General features: G+C 50.7%; 1 protein-coding gene across 2 annotated transcripts in view; it reads left to right on the top strand.

Moving 5' to 3' along the window:
* The window catches only part of CACNA1H (calcium voltage-gated channel subunit alpha1 H), a 120,768-nt gene that overhangs the window by 33,108 nt on the left and 70,380 nt on the right, over positions 1–17,280 (top strand). For both annotated transcript variants that reach the window (XM_032703854.1, XM_032703853.1), the window contains exons 8-10: positions 2,664–2,756; positions 4,635–5,424; positions 9,941–10,350. In XM_032703854.1, the coding sequence (XP_032559745.1) occupies positions 2,664–2,756; positions 4,635–5,424; positions 9,941–10,350 (1,293 nt within the window). The remainder of the gene's footprint in view (positions 1–2,663; positions 2,757–4,634; positions 5,425–9,940; positions 10,351–17,280) is intronic.

The raw sequence follows: 17,280 nt of genomic DNA, 5'->3' as shown, positions 1-17,280 counted from the left end.
TCTTGTTCAAAGTGCTGTCTAGCATGCAAGAAAAATATCTCTATAAATGTTGGTTGGCCCTCATTGTTGTCTCAGCAGCTGTTTCCCAGGTGGGGAGGTGGCAGCACCTGCAGAAGCCCAAGAGCAGCCCTCGGGGAAACTCCTTTTGTACGGAGGGCTCTGTGTTTAATCATTCTAATATGTTAGATCCGAGGGTTGCCAGCCAAATGCAAATTCAGTGGAGAGGTGTAGCTGATATATTTGGGGTCTCTGGGCTCATTTGTCATCCCTAAGTGTAAATGGATGGAGCACCTGCTGTGCCAGCTGTGCCTCCAAACAGAGGGAAGGAAGGGAGGGAACTTGCAGAGCACAAAGGAAACAATTTCTTGGGTAATTGGCAGTGATTTGGTTTAGCCTTATGTCACCTCCCGACTTGATCCCTGTGTTTTCCCTGTGAACCTGCACTGGCTGTGAGAGGATCAGCTGCAGAGCACAGCCCACACGGGAGAGGGACATACCCAGGAAGAACTTTGCTCTCTATAAATGTTTCACTCGTGTTCAGGGAAAGGCAGGAAGGGGCAGCTGGGCTTTGATTGCTTGTCTGTTCCACGAGGCTGAACACCCTGATTGCTGCTCTGATTGTTAAACGCAGGCAGCTTAACCCCTTCCCAGGCTCCACGGGAATAACAGCACTAGAATCCACACAAAAAAATGTCTTTTCTGCTGGAAACCATCTGCCACAGGTTGATCTCTGGGGTTCACGTTGACTAAAAGGATTCTTTTGGGGTTTGTTAAACCCCTGCCACTTCTGGGCAGGTCGGGACAGGACAAGGGGGCAGTGGTTTTAAACTGCCAGAGGGCAGGGTTAGATTAGGGTAGGGTTAGATTAGATGTTGGGAAGAAATTCTTTACTCAGAGGGTGGTGAAACACTGGCACAGGTTGCCCAGAGAAGCTGTGGCTGCCCCATCCCTGCAAGTGTCCAAGGCCAGGGACACTTGGACAGGGACAGGGCTTGGAGCAACCTGGGCTAGTGGAAGGTGTCCCTGCCTGTAGCAGGGGGTGGGACTGGATGGGCTTTAAGGTCCCTTCCAATCCAGTTCCATGGTTTTATGATTCTATGAAGCAAAGCAATTTTGTCCCATTGCTGACCATCACTAACCAGCAGTGAGGGTGGGATATGAAGGAATATCTAATGGATATAAGGAGGAACAGGAGCTGTGGGAGATGTTTGTGTAAAGCAGCTAGTGTGTCAGCAAACCTGATTGCTCTGAGTCTTTAGCAACACTGACAGAGTAAAGCAGCTGCAGACACAATTTTTTCCCTGCTCCTTGGCAGATCCTGTTGGTTGGTTTTAGCTGGAGCTGTTCCTGCTGCCCTCTCACTCGGCTGCACGGGGGGGGGTGAGGTTACACGAGCCCCAACAGGGCAAGTGGGTTTGAAAACTGGCTGGTGAAACATCAGCACTGTGACTTTAGGGTGAGGAATCACAGGTAGGTGGGATTTCCCTGCCAGCACCCCTGAGTGGATGCAACGAGCCCTGACAGCCTCAGGGAAACGGGGAGTGCTGATGGTTGTGGGTACAGCAAAGCTCTCCCCTTGGACATGTGCTCACGTCCTGAACATCCATGTCTAAGCTCCTTTCAGTTCCTTGACTGAAAAAAACAGGAGAAAATAGTCAAGGATTTGTGTCTGACTCCCCTGAAAGGGCTTTGCCCTGGTGGGCCAAGGCCATGGTTTTATTCACTGCCTTGACAGCAAGTGCTTTATGGATCAGCTTTTCCCACAGAAAGCCCTCTGCACTGATGAGGTTTGAGCCTTTTCTTCCCACAGCAAGTTCCTTCGCTGCAAACACGGTTTAAATCAGGGATGATGCCACTGGAATTGGAGGCAGGAGCAGTTCTGGGTTTTGCCAAGGCCACCAAGGCTCACGTTGGTGTGACGAGTCGCCGTGAGTCAGTTCAGGCAGGAGCTTTGATTCCGATGGAAACGGTGCTGGAATTCCAGCTCCAGGATTAGCAGCAAGATTGCACCAGAAGTTTGGTGTGTTTTATCTAAATAAGAACTGTAAATTACGTGGTAGAACTCACTTTGCTCTGCACACAGCCTGTGTGGTGTTAATTAAATCCTCAGCTTCTTTTTTTAGTGAAAGGAAGACTGAGAAAAGGAGTATTAAATCAATCCTATATTAATTAAAGTAACTCTCTTCCATTCAGATGGTTTCCCACTATGATATTGGTGATGCAGTTGTAATCCTGAGCCAGTAGGAATCGCAAAGAAATTGGTTTTGAAGAAACAAAATTGACTCAAAAACTGGGAATTTTATGGGTAACATCACAAAACCAGGAGCCAAAGGTAAAGCTGCAGATCTCTGCACACAGAGGCTTTTTTTATTAGAATCCCTCCTTAGAATTTCTTGGTGCTGCCTCAAAACCAGTGTTTCAGGTGGTTTATTTGAATGTTTCATCATTTTAATTGTGCAGGATTCCTGTAGAAACCTCAGGCCAGTCCTTTGGTCACACTTTGCTGCTCTCCTAAGCCAACTGGGAACAGAAGTGCAGCAGGTCTGGATGGATCCCAAGAGGTGCTGTGGAATGATGAGTACCAGGAACCATCAGAAGATTGACATCTAATAACTTTTTGGTTGACCTTTGTTCTTACACTTTCTTTCTCTGTCTTCCTGTAGGTTATAACCCTGGAAGGATGGGTTGACATCATGTATTATGTGATGGATGCACATTCTTTTTACAATTTTATATATTTTATATTGCTTATAATAGTAAGTATGAACTGGGAGATGCTCCTATTCCTTTTCCTTGTGGGGTCAAGTTGTTCCCTGGGCTCTTCACGGGGAAGAGCCAGGTAGGGCTCAGGGTGGGAGACCTTCCTGCTGCCATCAGGTGTGATCATGCAGGTTGTGGTTCGTGCTGTGGGGGCAGATTATTGGCTGTGACAGCCCTGCTCAGTGTCCCATGTGCTGCACAGTCACAGCCTGTCAGGCCATATGGTCTCCCCTCCCTCTCGCCCTCCCAGTCTTGGGCTTGTCACCTTGATGTGTCTGAACCGCCGTGCCTTGGCCAAGCAACTGTTCATCAGAACAAAAAGCAGAGAGGCTGTAGCTTTCCTTCCTTTAGTCTCCTCAATGTGCCAGAGGACACCTCCTTTCAGTGGAGGGCCCTCAAACTTCTGAACTTCACCTGAGCCCTTCAAATAACAATAATCCTGATGATAGCACTGCAGCTTGCTGAGGTCTTACGGTGCTGTCATTCCTAAAAACAAAGTATTACCCACTGGAGGTGCTGGAGGTTGTCTTCAGAAGCTGCCATTCCATGTTAATAAGGTTCTGTTTTTCCAGTGGGCACAACCTTCTCCAGGGGTCTACACATGTGGAAAAGGGAAGGATTTAAGTCAAGGAGGAAGCAGAGGGAGTCCTGCCTTGTAGTTGTAAGGCAGGACATGGGATGGAGGCACTTAAAAGTGCTTTTGAGGCTGGATATTCCCTGTATATAACCCCATCCTCGTCAGTGTGGGTTTGAAGGCCTTGGGAACTGAACCCAGCTCTCACCAGCAGTGGGAAAGGCATGGATCAGAACACTGAGAGTGTCCCAGTCATGGAGAGCATTTTGAAGTCAGTGATTTTTGAGCTTTAGCAATGGACCATGAATAGTAGGGATTTATACTCCACTGCTCTGAGCCTTTCTCTACATATGGATCCTTGCAGAAAAGCCAGAAGGTGACTAATCTCCAAGTCACTTGGAGCTGGGAAAGGCACCCTTGCTGCTTGCCTGCCAGCATCCAGGCTGATATTCCAAACTGGAGATCAGCACCACAAACCATCTCCCAATGGCTTCCCCTGAGGATTCCCCAGACAATGGTCCAGATTAAATCCATGTGTGTCCTGCTGAGCCCAGCAAGGAGGTTTGGCCCTGCAGACAGTGGCACTTCCCTGACGTCAGTCCCGTTCACGCCCAAGGGCACCGATTCCCTCCTGGGAATATTTGACATTTCCCTTTGGCGGATTTATGAACCCAAGTGGTGAAAAACCAGTTTGTGGACTCAACAGCTGAGGGAAGAATGCAGCCTTAGGTCACTTCACATTCTTGTCCTTGGGACTCAAAACTCAGTTATCACCCAAGAACACATCAACTCAACCAGGCAATAAATCAGGCCCTTCTAGGAGGGCCTGAACCTCCTGGAGGTGCATTTTTCTGTGGCAGAGAGACAGAAGAGTAAAAAGGTGAACTTTGTTAGGGTGTGATCAAAGTGACTGAAGAAAAGACCCTGTTCCAGTACAGCACAAATTGGACTTCAGACCATCTCTCCCTGCAGGTTGGCCAAATGTCCAAGACAGCTCGTTCTGTGGTGGTGACTGATTGACTGATTGCCTCGTGTTCCACCCGGCATTAGCAGCAAATGTCATCCGTGTTGAGGGGAGGGAAGTGGGGAGGGCCACTGTTAACAGCTTGCTTTGCCATGGCCAGAATAATTTAGCATGGCTTAGGAGCAAATTTAGCAGCCTGGGCATGTGTGGCCATGACATTTGGTGAGATTTGGCACGTTTGGAAGTCTCACCAAGAGCCGCACTTCATGTCCAGACGACGCGCGGTGGCGAGGAGCGTGAAATCCCTGCTAATCCCTCTCCCCGTGTTCCCTCCAGGTCGGTTCCTTCTTCATGATTAACTTGTGCCTGGTTGTGATAGCAACACAGTTCTCCGAGACCAAGCAGCGGGAGAACCAGCTGATGCAGGAGCAGCGGGCCCGGTACCTCTCCAACGACAGCACAATCGCCAGCTTCTCGGAGCCGGGGAGCTGCTACGAGGAGCTGCTCAAGTACATCTGCCACATCTTCAGGAAGATGAAGCGCAGGACGATCCGCCTGTACAACAACTGGCAGAGCAAGCGCCGGAAAAAGGTGAACCCCAACAGCGGCACCAACGGGCAGAGCCACCGCGGCCGCAAGCGCATCACCTCCATCCACCACCTCATCCACCACCACCACCACCACCACCACCACCACTACCACATCAGCAACGGCAGCCCGCGGGGCCCGCGCCCCAACCCGGAGATCTGCGACCTGGAGCTCAAGGTCATGAAGCCCGGGGGGCAGCTGATGCTGCCTTCCCCGACCCCCAACGCGCAGAGCCCGGGCCCTCACCCCGACGCCGAGTCCGTGCACAGCATCTACCACGCCGACTGCCACGTGGAGGGACCCCCCGTCAACTGCAAGTCTTCCAACGCCCCTGCCGGCATCAAACTGGCTGCCGGGCTCTCCAGCCGCGGCAACATGAACTACCCGACCATCCTGCCCTCGCCGACAAGCAGAGTCAGCTCCGTGCCCGTTCCCAAAGGGAAGAAGAACGGGAATTCGCCGTTGGCCGTGGTTAATAGCCCGGTGAATTTGGGCGTGGATTCTTATGGGAAGCTGCAGCAACTGGTAGGAGAACATGGTAAGGATCATCAAACTGAATTTTTTTTTTTTTTTTTTTTGCTTAGGAAAACTGGGCAAAGGGTGAATTGCCCAAGAGCTGAGGTGTTAATGGTGGCCTTGTGGCTGCTGAAGGCAGAAGGAGGACAGGTGAAGACTGGGAGCTCCGTTCCCTCTATCCTTGTGTTTGCAGTCACTGGGTAAAGCAAGATACAGGATGGTCCAGGCAGTGAGTTCAGGCCGTTGCTGGAGGCCTCTTTCCTGTGGTCACAAAACGTGGGTTTGAGCTCCTCTCACGTTCCTTGTGATATCCTGGAGGTTTTCCCTCTCTTCCCACCCAGGAACAGACCTGGGCACGCCCTGGAATTACATCTCCAGTGAGTGATGGACCTGCCAGCTCCATCCCTGAAGCAGAGAAGCCCCAGGGGCTGGGAGGTACCTTGAAAGGGATGAGCAGGCGAAAACTGGTGGAGAAGCATGAGATACAGGAAGGGTAAGAAGTTTAAAACAGGGAGGCACTGAAAAAACTCAAACCAGACACTTCTAGAAACTTCCAGTTCTGCTTTGAGGGGCCCCTGAGCCTCTGAATTTCTTCTTGGCAAGGAGGAGCAGAGGGTTTGGAGGGAGGCCCATGGCCACTGCTCTGTGGTCATGCTCTGTGCTGGTCCTCAGAGGATGTGAGGAGGGCAGGAGCAGCAGAGCTGCACATCTCAGGCACTCCCCGTGTGCAGAAGAAATGTGGCACTGGGTGTTCCTGCAGATTTGGAGCTCCATTCAGTCTGAGGAGCATTTTGGGGGACTCTTTTGTACCTCAGTCCCATCCCTATCTGTGCACGCTGCAGCAACACCAGAACAATCAGTGAGGTTTTATCTCCCCTCACATATAAATCACCCACTGGAGCAGTGATTACACGCAGCACTTGGGTTTCTAGTTTGCAAAACGTTTTTCCAGCCCTTGTAGCTGGAGCTGAAGGCTGAGGAATAGTCTTAAGCCCTCAAACAGTGAAAAGTCAAAAAAGATCCAGCTTCTATTTTTTAATCTCTTTAAGCAAAGTCGTCATCTGTTTTTTTCGATGCCTGTGTTTTCCAAAACTGTTTATCTGCGTGTGCATGGACACAAATATTTACCCTAGTGATGTATGAGCCTAGCTTGGGGGGGGTCACAGGAAAGGTTACTTGCCAGAGAGGTTGGGTGGCTTGTCTTTGTGAATTTTTTTTTTTCTAAGTGACCATACAAAAGGGTAAAAGTGGATTGTTTATAGAAACTGCCTTGGGCAGCCGCTTCTGAACGCTCAGGAGCTTGGCAGAGGGGGCAAGGTTAGTTCCAGCGTTCTTCTGTTGTTCAGCAAGGACTTCATGTGAATCACTGGTTCATCTTTAACTGTGCAAATGAGTGAAGGTTGCTGGGAGAATGTGTATTTACCTTGAGATAAAAGCCCAGGCTCTGCAGAAGTCTGGGAGCAGGAAGGCAAGGAGGAGCAGGAGAGCTGGTGAAGTCAGAGGTTTGGATCTTCGTGCTTGGAAGGGGAGCTGCTCCTGGGGTCTTCAGGAGAAGAAAGCCCCAAATCTTAGTCCCAACTGTGATATCCCAGGGCTAGTTCAGGGATTTTGGAGATTTTCACGTAACCTGAGGTGGTTCTTTGAAAGCTGGAGATTAGATCGAGTTGTTATTAATAATGCAATTATAGTGTCCTCTTTTCACAGAGGGATTTCAGCCCTGAGGATGCCAAAATGCTTTAAACAAATCTCCTGGAATTGTTTTGTCTCTTTCAGAAGTGTGGTCACAGCTGGGGGAAGGGGTGGATGCTGCTGATCTTGGCTGCTGAGCTGCTGCTTATCCATCCCCTGAGGAGCACAGGGGCTGGGAAGGGATGGGAGGCAGCCGGCTCCATCTGGAGACCCTGTCCTGCCCTGTGTCAGTGCCCAGCTCTTCCCCTCCATGGCTTTGGCTCTTTCCAGGCCCTCCTTCCCAACCCAGCAGGGCTGAGTCGGGTTCACTTCTGCACCACAACCCCCTTCACAGATCAGAGGTGATGGATGTGACTTCGAGGCTTCAAGGATGATCTTTGGTGCCAAACAAAGCAGCTCCTGAGGGTGTAGCTCTGCCAGACACAGGTCCCAACTCGTGTTTCTCCATCCCTAAACTCAGCAAAGGAGCCATGTGAGGTCCTACCCAGTTCTCAGTGGGGAAGGTGAGATGGGCTCACGAGCTCTCCCAGCCCTCTTGGTCTCAGCCTTTTTGGGCAAACAAAGAGCTGCCCAAATTCACTTAATTCCCTCTCTCCTCCTACGAGTCAACAAGCAGAGTCTGTTCACTGCAAGACTTGTGCAAGGAGAGCCCAGAAGTGATAATTGAGAGCATTAAGGAGGCATTAGCAGCCAGGGCACTTGCAGCCCCAGCTGGAAACAAGGTTGGTGTCTGCTGGGAAAGATGCAGTTGTGGGAGAGAGTATTCTCTTCCCTCCTTTTGTTGTGGATTTGAACAGCATAAAGTACAGGCTGTTCCTCTGTGTTCTCGTGCCCTGCAATGCTGGGAGGTTATTTTAGCAGGCAGCCAAGGAGACTCTGGTATTTTGAAGACATCTGTGGCGCCAGTGCGTTTCATATAATTTTTAACACTTTGATAGCATTAAAAGCTGTCTGGAAAGCCCCTTCCCTCTGTTGTCCATCTACTGTGCCTGTGCTGAGCCTTTCCATGTTGGACCAGTCCTGATCAGGAGCTGGAGTGCAGTGCTGTTGCAGGCTGAGCAAGGAGGAAATATTCCTGATCCTCCTGGTGTCCTTGATGTATTACCAAGAGGCCTGTCCTGGCTTTCAGGGCTGTTTTGAAGGTCAGTGATGTCTCTGTGACGTTCAGACAAGTAAAATATATTTTGACTCTTGTCACAACCCAGTTTTCAAGTGATTGGGTTGCTTTGGCTTTGTCTGGTGCTGCCTCCTCTTTAAAGATGTGCTCAGCCAGGAGTGGCTGAAATCAGCATTCCCTCTGGGTGAGCTCCAAGCTCCAGAGTCCAGAGCCAGGAGCATCCAATGCTTTTATCTTGGACTCCCCAAAACCGTTCCAAGTGGTCCCCATCCAATCTCCAGACAGGAGCATGTGGATGTGGCACTCAGGGATATGGTTTAGTGGTGAACATGGTGCTGGGCTAATGGTTGGACTCGATCTTGGAGCTCTTTTCAAATCTTAATGATCCTATCATAGGGGAAAACTGTCCCCTTGACTTATTTCTCTGAATCTCAAGGAAAACTTCCATTGGTGCTTAAATGGCATTTTGTGGGAAGGGTCCCATGCTCCCAGTATTGTGTTCATGTTGGGGTTTTTTTTCCCCCCTGCCATTAATATCTGATTCCAAAACATAACGAAACTAAGAATTTGGTTCCTAAATGAGAGGAAACTAAGAATTTATTATATGTTATATATGAGGAAATAAAATCTGGTTCCCATTCCACCCAAATCATCCTCGTTGCACTTGTCCCTGTCTTCTCCATTCCCTGGCTCCACGAGGGCAGTCAGGATTTCTCCTCACACTGCAGAACATGTGGCAATGTGTTTGATTTTAAAACATCCTGAACACTCAGTCCTGGGCCTCCAGCAAAGAATCCACCTGAGTTTTATTAAAAGCTGAAGGAGGGATGAAGGAGACTGAGGGGACTCCCAGAGCTGTGATCCGTGGTCTGGAGCCACCTTTGGTCCGTTCCTCCCTCTCCCTCCTCATTATGAGCTAAATGGAAGCACTGTTGGAAGCTAAATTGGGTGTAGCAGCTTGATAGCTCTCAGGTATCACTGATGATGTGAGCCTGGGCAGAGGTAATCAGGAATAATTGAAAAGGAGAGGTGTGTCTATCAGCCTTCCCTCAGCCCAGGGCACTGAATGGGTGCCACGCTCTGGAGGGGATAGAGGGTGAGTGTCAGGGCTGAGGGAAAGGAAATCAGAGGGGGAAAATGAAGCAAAACCAGAGCTGCTGGATAAGATGGCTGGCTGGAAGGCTTTTTTAGGGTGTGGAGAATAATTCCTATGAGGAGCAGCTGGGTGGGCTCAGCCTGGAGAAAAGGAGGCTCAGGGGAGAGTGTTTCAATCTCTCCAACTCCCTGATAGGAGGGGAAAGCTGGGGAGAGGAGGTGATTCGGGCTCTGCTCCCAGGGAACAAAGGACAGGAGGAGAGGAAACAGCCTCAAGTTGTGCCAGGGGAGGTTCAGGTGGGATATTAGGGAAAATTTCTTCACTAAAAGAGTGGCTAACCACTGGAAGGGGCTGCCCTGGGCAATGGTGGATCACCATCCCTGGAAGTGTTCAGAAAGCACCTCCAAGAACCACCACGAGTCAGCGCCATGAAGCAGACATGGCACTTCACAATGTGCATTAACAGGCTGGTGTTATTTAGTCAGAGATTGGTCTGGATGGTCATGGAGGTCTTTTCCAACCTGAATGATTCCATGATTAAGTTTGTTTGAGGAGGGGGCAGGAGGTGCCCTGCCCAGGGCAGCCCAGAGCGGGGTGTCCCGGCTCGGTGGCTCACGGTGCGCGTGTCCCTTGCAGGTCTGCGGCGCACGCCCAGCCGGCTGTCGGGGCTGAGCACGACCCCCCTGCCCAGCCCCCCCGGTCCCACCCTGACCTGCGAGCTCCAGGACTGCCCCTTCTGTGCCAGCCTCCTGGACGACCCCGAGTTCGCCCTCAGCGACTCCGAGAGCTGCGACTCCGACAGCAACGGCGTCTACGAGTTCACGCAGGACCTGCGGCACGGCGACCACCGGGACCAGCTCCAGCAGCAGAGGGGCAGGAGGAGGAGGAAGAAGAAGAAACCCAAGGAGAGGAACAAGGTCGTGCAGCTGTGGAAGGCTTTTGGCAGCAAACTGAAGAGGATCGTGGAGAGCAAGTACTTCAACCGGGGCATCATGATCGCCATCCTCATCAACACCCTGAGCATGGGCATCGAGTACCACGAGCAGGTGAGGGCGGCGCTGCCCGGGGGAGATCTGAGGGTGGGGGGTTTCGTGGCGTGGGGTGACTCTCAGAGCCGTGTCAGAAGAGGAATGAGGGATTTTTGTGCCATTTGGAAGCACCAAATGGGACTGAAGGCCTGGTCCTGTGTGTGCACGATGAGCAGAGGCGTCCTTGGCACGTGGAACGCCTGGGAGGGGGTGAGGGGTTTAGCTCTGAGGTGTGCAGAGCTTAAATGTATGTGTTGGCCATGTCTGCTCAGAGCCTGGCTGCTTGTTGGCTCTGAATTATTCATGTAAACACGAATTTTTCTGGTGGAAATACCCCATTGGTCCGATGGTGGTGGTGCACAGTGGACCTTGCAGTGCAGAAATTTCTTTTTTGATCCTGGACCTTTAAATAAAGACTTGAACTATCAGGCAGTGCTAAAACAGCAAAGAACAATAAACAAAGGTTAGTTTCTCCCTGAGGGCTCCAAAACCTTTACTTTACTAGGGTGCAAGTAGGCTTTTCTTTTAAGTAGTTGGAGAGAAACTGTGCTGTTCTTCCCAGTGTTAGTCTGAACGTGGTGATGGCAGAGAGTGGTGCTGGCAGTGAGGACAGCTTGTCCTTGTTGGCTGGTGGAGACTGGAGGGGCTGTGCAGTGGGAGAAGGGGGGTGAGTCATCTGAGTATCTCCAGTTGGTTGCTCTGGGAAGGTTATGTTCTTCTGGGCTTTTCCTTCTTGGAAAAAACTGGTTATTTTCAACCGTTTTCTCTGGAATTTCTTGTGCCGCCTCTGTTCAGGTGCAGGAAATGCGTCCCAGTGAGGCCAGGAGATCCTTGTACTCATCTTGTGGGAGGTGGATAGTCAGAGGTTCATCCAGTGCTCCCCCAAAATCTTCACTGCAGGATCAGGAACAGGTCAAAGTTATTTATGAAGCTGTTCCTCCTCTCTTCCATGGTCTCTCCGTTCAGGAGTGAGGAGGAAAGGCAGGCTGAGTAGCATAATACATCCAAAGGCAGGACAAGAGGCTCTGCATTATCTTTCCTATCATTTCCCAGGATTAAGTCCTGCTCAGGACCATGACAAACAATCCCCTAGAGTGCTACTACTTGATTTTCTCTGCACTTCTGTGCTTTAAAGCCCCCATATTTCGAGCTGAGACATATTTTCTTTCAGAAAAGCCAGTGCTCAGCTAAAACACCCAAACCTCAGGTGTGCAACAATAAATTGGTTCAGAGTTCCAGCAGAGAGTGTCCAAACCCAACAAGGATAGAGCTGTCGCTGTCGGCTTCCTGTCTGCTTAGTTGTTGCACAACAAGTTTTAAAATTGGGAAATACACCTTGTCAGTAGCTCCTGAATAGACTATTCATTCCTCTTGGCAGCTGCATTTCTACATGGATACCCTTTTGTCAGGTGGATACAGCTTTGTCAGGCCTTGGATATTGCTGTGATGGGAGCTGGGGGAAAACCTCAGGCAGGCAGCAGTGAGAAAACCCAGGGATCGCATGGATTGTATCCACAATCACTTGGATGAAGGCAAATTGTGATAATTGTATCCTTGCTGCTCCCACAGGAAAGCTGCAGCTGTCAGGTTTATGTTGGGTTTTACCTTGTAAAAGATTTGCTTTAAATCGTCTCAAAGCCAATGGCAATAAAGGTTCTGCAGCTTTTGGCTACGGAGCATCAGGTTCCCACCAGCACTGCCCAGTGTGGGCCCAATAAAAAGGGAGGGATTTTGAAGTGAGACCTGTAGAAGTTCCTCCACGTGCTTGACTGCAAAGTGTCCCTGGGACACAGCAGGATAAGTGGAGCTGTCAGAGCCCAGCGTGGTGACACCTCACCCAAACAGTGAGGTGTCCATATCAACAGTGTCCCAGAGGATGAGGCGCTGTCCAAAAGCAATAGGAAATGGCTCTGGGCTCCCAGAGTGTTTGGCAGGAAAATCCGGGGCTGCTGTGGCAGAGTGGGGTGATTTGGGAACCCGCAGCCCCCCTTTGTGTGAGAATTGGCTACGAGGCTCGGGGTGGGGGCTGCTTTGTGTGGAGGTCAGGAGGTGCCTGAGCCAAGTGTCCCAGCCCCATGGTGTGGTGTTGGGGTGGAGGGGAGGTGAGAACAGCTCTGTTTGGGTAAGCCATGAGCATTGCCAGGAAAAACACTTTCAGCTCAGCTTTCTGATTCCTGAGTGGCAGATGCTGCCCGGTCCCTCTGCTCGGAGCAGGCAAGGTGTGAGCCTTCCCCGGGCTGTAACCAGGTGTGGATGTTGCCAGATCTCCTTTTCCACCCTCCCAAGGGCAAACCTGGAGGTCATTCCCCAAGGCATAAGGATTTAGGAGCACTCTGTGGCTGTCCCTCTGTTTTCCTTGCTCCCACCAAGCTGTTCAGTGTTACCCCGAGAGCAGCGTTCAGGGGCTCCCGTTGGGGAGCTGGCGCTCTGTGCCTGCTGACAACACCATGGGAAGGGGTCTCCTGGGCCCTGAATCCCTGCAAAACAGAATCCTGGAACTCCAGAATGGTTTGGTTTGAAAGGGACCTTAAAGCCCATCCAGTTCCACCTCCTGCCATGGGCAGGGACACCTTCCACTAGCCCAGGTGGCTCCAAGCCACATCCAACTTGGGCTTGGACACTTCCAGAGGAGGGGCATCCACAATTTCTCTGGGCAAACTGTCCCACCAACACTCCCCACCATTTGTTCTGGGTGAAGCAGCTCAAGCAGGTTCCCTGATCTTGACTTTTGCCACTTATTTTCAGCCAGTGAGTGGTTGTATCAAACTGGGCTGGAAACAAACCAGTACAGCAGCCACAGAAAAGCCTTCCCCAAACCTCACTGTCTGTAAGGAAATGTCAAATCCCTTTTATAAAAAATTATTAGTGGCTTCCTGCCTTTCTTTTCCAGCTTGTCAGACTTCCTAGTCATCAGTGGCTTTGCAAGTAGATGGGCACAGCACAGACATTTTGCTTCGAGTGCTGTTCAGAGCCAAGGCATCGATCCTGTGCGTGTGGGAGGGGTGGGGGGTTCTGAACAACATATGGTGAGGAAGATACAGCAGTGCTGGTCCTGTGTTATCCTGCCTTTCATCCTGGGACACGGCAGGGCTCTGCAGAGAAGTCTCACGGAGCCCTCTTGAGGCAATGGAGCATCATTGTCCATGTGTTCTGGGTGAGGGAATCGAGGTTGGAAGGTGCCAGGCTGGAGGCAAACCTGGTGGGCTTCTGGCCCTTGTAACCACAGGCAGGGGGACGTGGGTGCTGTAGCAGAGCTTTGGGAGCACCCTTGGCAAGACAGGAAGGTGACCTCCAGATGATTGAGAGCCCTGTCCATATCCAGATCTTCTCAAGGCTTCAGGATGTGTTTTCATGGGAATGTGAAGCTCCCAGCACTGCTCACACAGCTGCTCTGGCTGCTCTTGGCTAACGTGGTTGGCACCACCCCATTTAATGCATGTAGCCCATGTAGAATTGTAGAATCATGGAATGGTTTGGATGGGAAGGGACCTTAAAGCTCATTCTCATTCCATCCCTGCCGTGGGCAGGGACACCTCCCACTAGCCCAGGTTATTCCAACCTGACACTCCAGGGATGGGGCAGCCACAGCTTCTCTGGGCAACCTGTGCCAGGGCCTCCCCACCCTCACAGGGAAGGATTCCTTCCTAACATCTAATCTAACCTGCCCTCTGGCAGTTTTAAAACCATTGTTTCCAACCCTGTAATTCCCTTCAAAGCCCAGGATCCCATCCCATGGCCATGGACACAGTGGCTGACTCTCAGGAAGATGAGGAGATGCTGGAGGTGCTTTGCAGAGCTGTCCTTTAGTGCTCCTGCTCTTCTCACGAGGCAGGATAAAGATTTAATGGCAGCACATCCCATTTGTGGCAGGAGGCAGCTGCTGATGGGAAGCGAGTTTCTTTGGGATTCCAGTCATTAGCAGCAGTCAGATCCTGCCCAGCTCATCCATGGCAGGCAGTTCACAGGCAGCTCCTGCTCCAACTGCACCTCAGACACAGCTGGGAATTAGGAGCTTCCAGGATGCTCTTAATTAACAGCAGCCCAACTTGGATTCCAAAGGTTAATTGCCTGGTTTGGAATTCCTGGTTTTTTTTTTTTCCTTCTGCGCTATATTTATTTATTTGAAGCCCTCAGACAGTTGAGGAAAGCCAAGTACAGAGCAGAAGGCAATCCTTGCATTAATCTTCCAGGCAATTTCAGTACATTGGGTGATTTTGTTGTGCATTCATTGCAGCTGACAGTTCTCCAGAGTGGCTGAGAACGTGCCACGGCACTGCAGCAACCGAGCAGGAATAGTACACTCCAGAGGCATCCCCTCTGCCATGCCTTTGGGACAGGGGGATGGGATACCTGGGATATCCAGGATGTTTCCAGCCACTGAAAGGTGGCTCCTTCTTGTCCCAGGAGCAGCTTCACTGACTGCTCTGAGGAAATAATTGCTGCTTCATAGGTTTCCTTGATTCCCAGCTCTGTGGTTATCCAGTGTAAGGACAGAGTCCTTCATTTGTCCAGGAGAAATGCTGGTGTCACCCCTCTGGAGCTCTGAAATCACCCCAGGAGCACCTCTGGTTTAAATTGTAAGAAGAACCCCCCCACTCGGCTTCCCAGAGGAATTTGCTGAAGTAGCTGTTGATACTTGTAATGATTCCACATAAAAGGCTCAATTTACATCAAATGGCACTAGAAATGCTATTTTACATTCACTTCTCAGAAGAGAAGTACAAATTAGTATTTGTTCCGAGCTATTGCTGTTCAAAGAGCTTTTAATTGCTTTTCTGATCCCTCATCCACGGGCTGTTCCGTTCGGAGCAGCTGCCTTTGGAGCAGGTTGGAGCTGACCTTGAGGGGCACCCAGTGGTCCGTGGCTTGTCAGGGTGAGAGAAGGATTGGTTTTGAGCAGCACATTTTGTTATTCTGGAGTAAAAGTAATTCTGTGTGATTTAAAGTAGCAACTCACTTCTCCAGTGACGTCCTGCTTCAGCATTTGTCACTTCTGCCTTGAAAAATTGGTTTGGCATGGAAAGCTCAGCACTTACTCAGAAAGCAGAGGAGAATCTTTCAGCAGCGTTTGAAGCAAATTGCTTAAATTCCTTTTGAGTTGTGAGTCAATAAAATACTATCCTGGCCTGAGATTCTCACTTTCAGCTCGCAAAACTTGTTCACTCTTCCAAATTGCTGCAGGATCCAATTTTAAGAACTCACACGCTGGCTGCACTTGAAGAAAACAGATTCCCCCAGTCCAGCCTGGGATGAGAAAATCCACCCAATGTGTTTGTGCTTATTGCAGAAATGATGGGAGACTTATTCTGCCCTTAGCAGTCCTTTGGTTTATGTGTTTGTGGTGTGTCAGGTGCATCCCAGGCTGTCCCTTCCCTGCTCCCTCTCTGAGGTCCCAGAGTGGACTTTCCAAAGCCTTGGTTTGGTCAGTGGAGAACACACACAGTGATGGAAATTTGGCTTTTTCAACAAACAACCTGAATTCTGCCTCCACCTCTTGGGAGGGAAGAGAAGGGCTTTGTCTGGTGAACTTGGGGAAGGAAGGGGCATTTTCCACCTTTTGTGCCCCAAGATTATACCACGTTTTTATTGCTCTCCAGACCACCTTCTCCAGGCCCCCTTTTTCTTCAGACAGACCCTCTGTCAGGTCAGAAACAGTTTGGGGATCCCTCTGCACAGTTCAGGCTGCAAAGCTGCTCAGGTCCAGCAGCATTTACACCTGGCAAGGTGTCATTGCCACAATAAAGGGAATCAAGGATCAGAGACAGGGTGGTATGAACTGATGGCAAATATTTTTGGGTAAAAGCAGGGTTGGAAAAGCAGATTTAACCCTGGCTCAGGGTTAAATCACTGTCTGCTGGACCTGAGCTGTCATGGCAAAGGGTGTGGAGTCTGACACGAGGGGTGTTCAAGGAGCCTCCTCTCTGTCTTACTCTCTCCTCTCGTTTAACTGACTCCTCCTCTGCTCTGTTTTCCTTCTCTTGGATCATATGTTCTTGGTATATTTTTTTTTACTATATAAGGGAAAGCATATGAGATCCTTCCATTCCTGTGCCTCTGAGCAGACATGAACAGCACCTCTCCAGTGCAGAAAGTGAGGGTAATAACTCAGGGAGTGCTGACATGCTGAGCAGTCGGGGGAGAGGCAGAAACAACAGGGGGGTTTGCAGTCTGGGCTGGTTCCTATGGATGTGCTCATTAGCCTGGGGAGTAATTCACATATTCCCTGTGGAACTGTGGGCACGTTTTCCCACCGGTTCCTTCCCCTCACTTGTGCCATTAGTTGCTCTCTGTGGTGAGGGATTGGCCACATAAATCACAAGCAGGTGACAGGAACAGCCTTCCCAGCACAGGCTGCTGGGTGGAAACTGGAGATGTGCTCAGCACCAGGACCAGCCCTGCAGGGTGCAGGACCCACCAGCTGTGCTTCTTCCATCTGGGTCATGCAGTGGTTCAGCTGAGCCAGATCTCAGTGCCCTGCCAGGCTCCCGAGCCCTGCGAGCCCCACGCGATGGCAGCGGGCGGACGTGAGGAATGCAGACAGACTGTTTGCATTTCAGCTGGCAGGTAAAATAAACCAAGTGTAGCACAGCCCTGAGAATGAAAGCAGAGTGCACTTTGCCAGCTGCATTTCATCAGGAATGTGTGTAAATCCCAGCCAGGGACGGCCAGTTCAAACCCTGTGTGCCAGTGGCTCTGACGTGCTCCGGGACAGGGAGGTTTGGCACAGCCGGGCAGAGGGACCCCGTCATGAAGGAAGTGGCTTTTCCCAAACAGAGAGTGGTGTTGTGTGTTGAGTCTGTGCCTTCCTGCTGGCTGCCAGCTCGGTTCTTTTCATCTGGGAGTGGGTTTGTGAGAGAGGCTTGGCTTTGATCGGGTGCTCCAAAGCAAGTCCCTTGTCTGAGCAATGACAAGATGCGAGTTCAAGGAGGAGCTGGAGTGTGTGGCTCG

Source organism: Chiroxiphia lanceolata, chromosome 16 (assembly GCF_009829145.1).
Source record: "Chiroxiphia lanceolata isolate bChiLan1 chromosome 16, bChiLan1.pri, whole genome shotgun sequence".
Lineage (NCBI taxonomy): Eukaryota > Metazoa > Chordata > Aves > Passeriformes > Pipridae > Chiroxiphia > Chiroxiphia lanceolata.
This window is presented reverse-complemented; position numbering and strand designations above follow the sequence as displayed.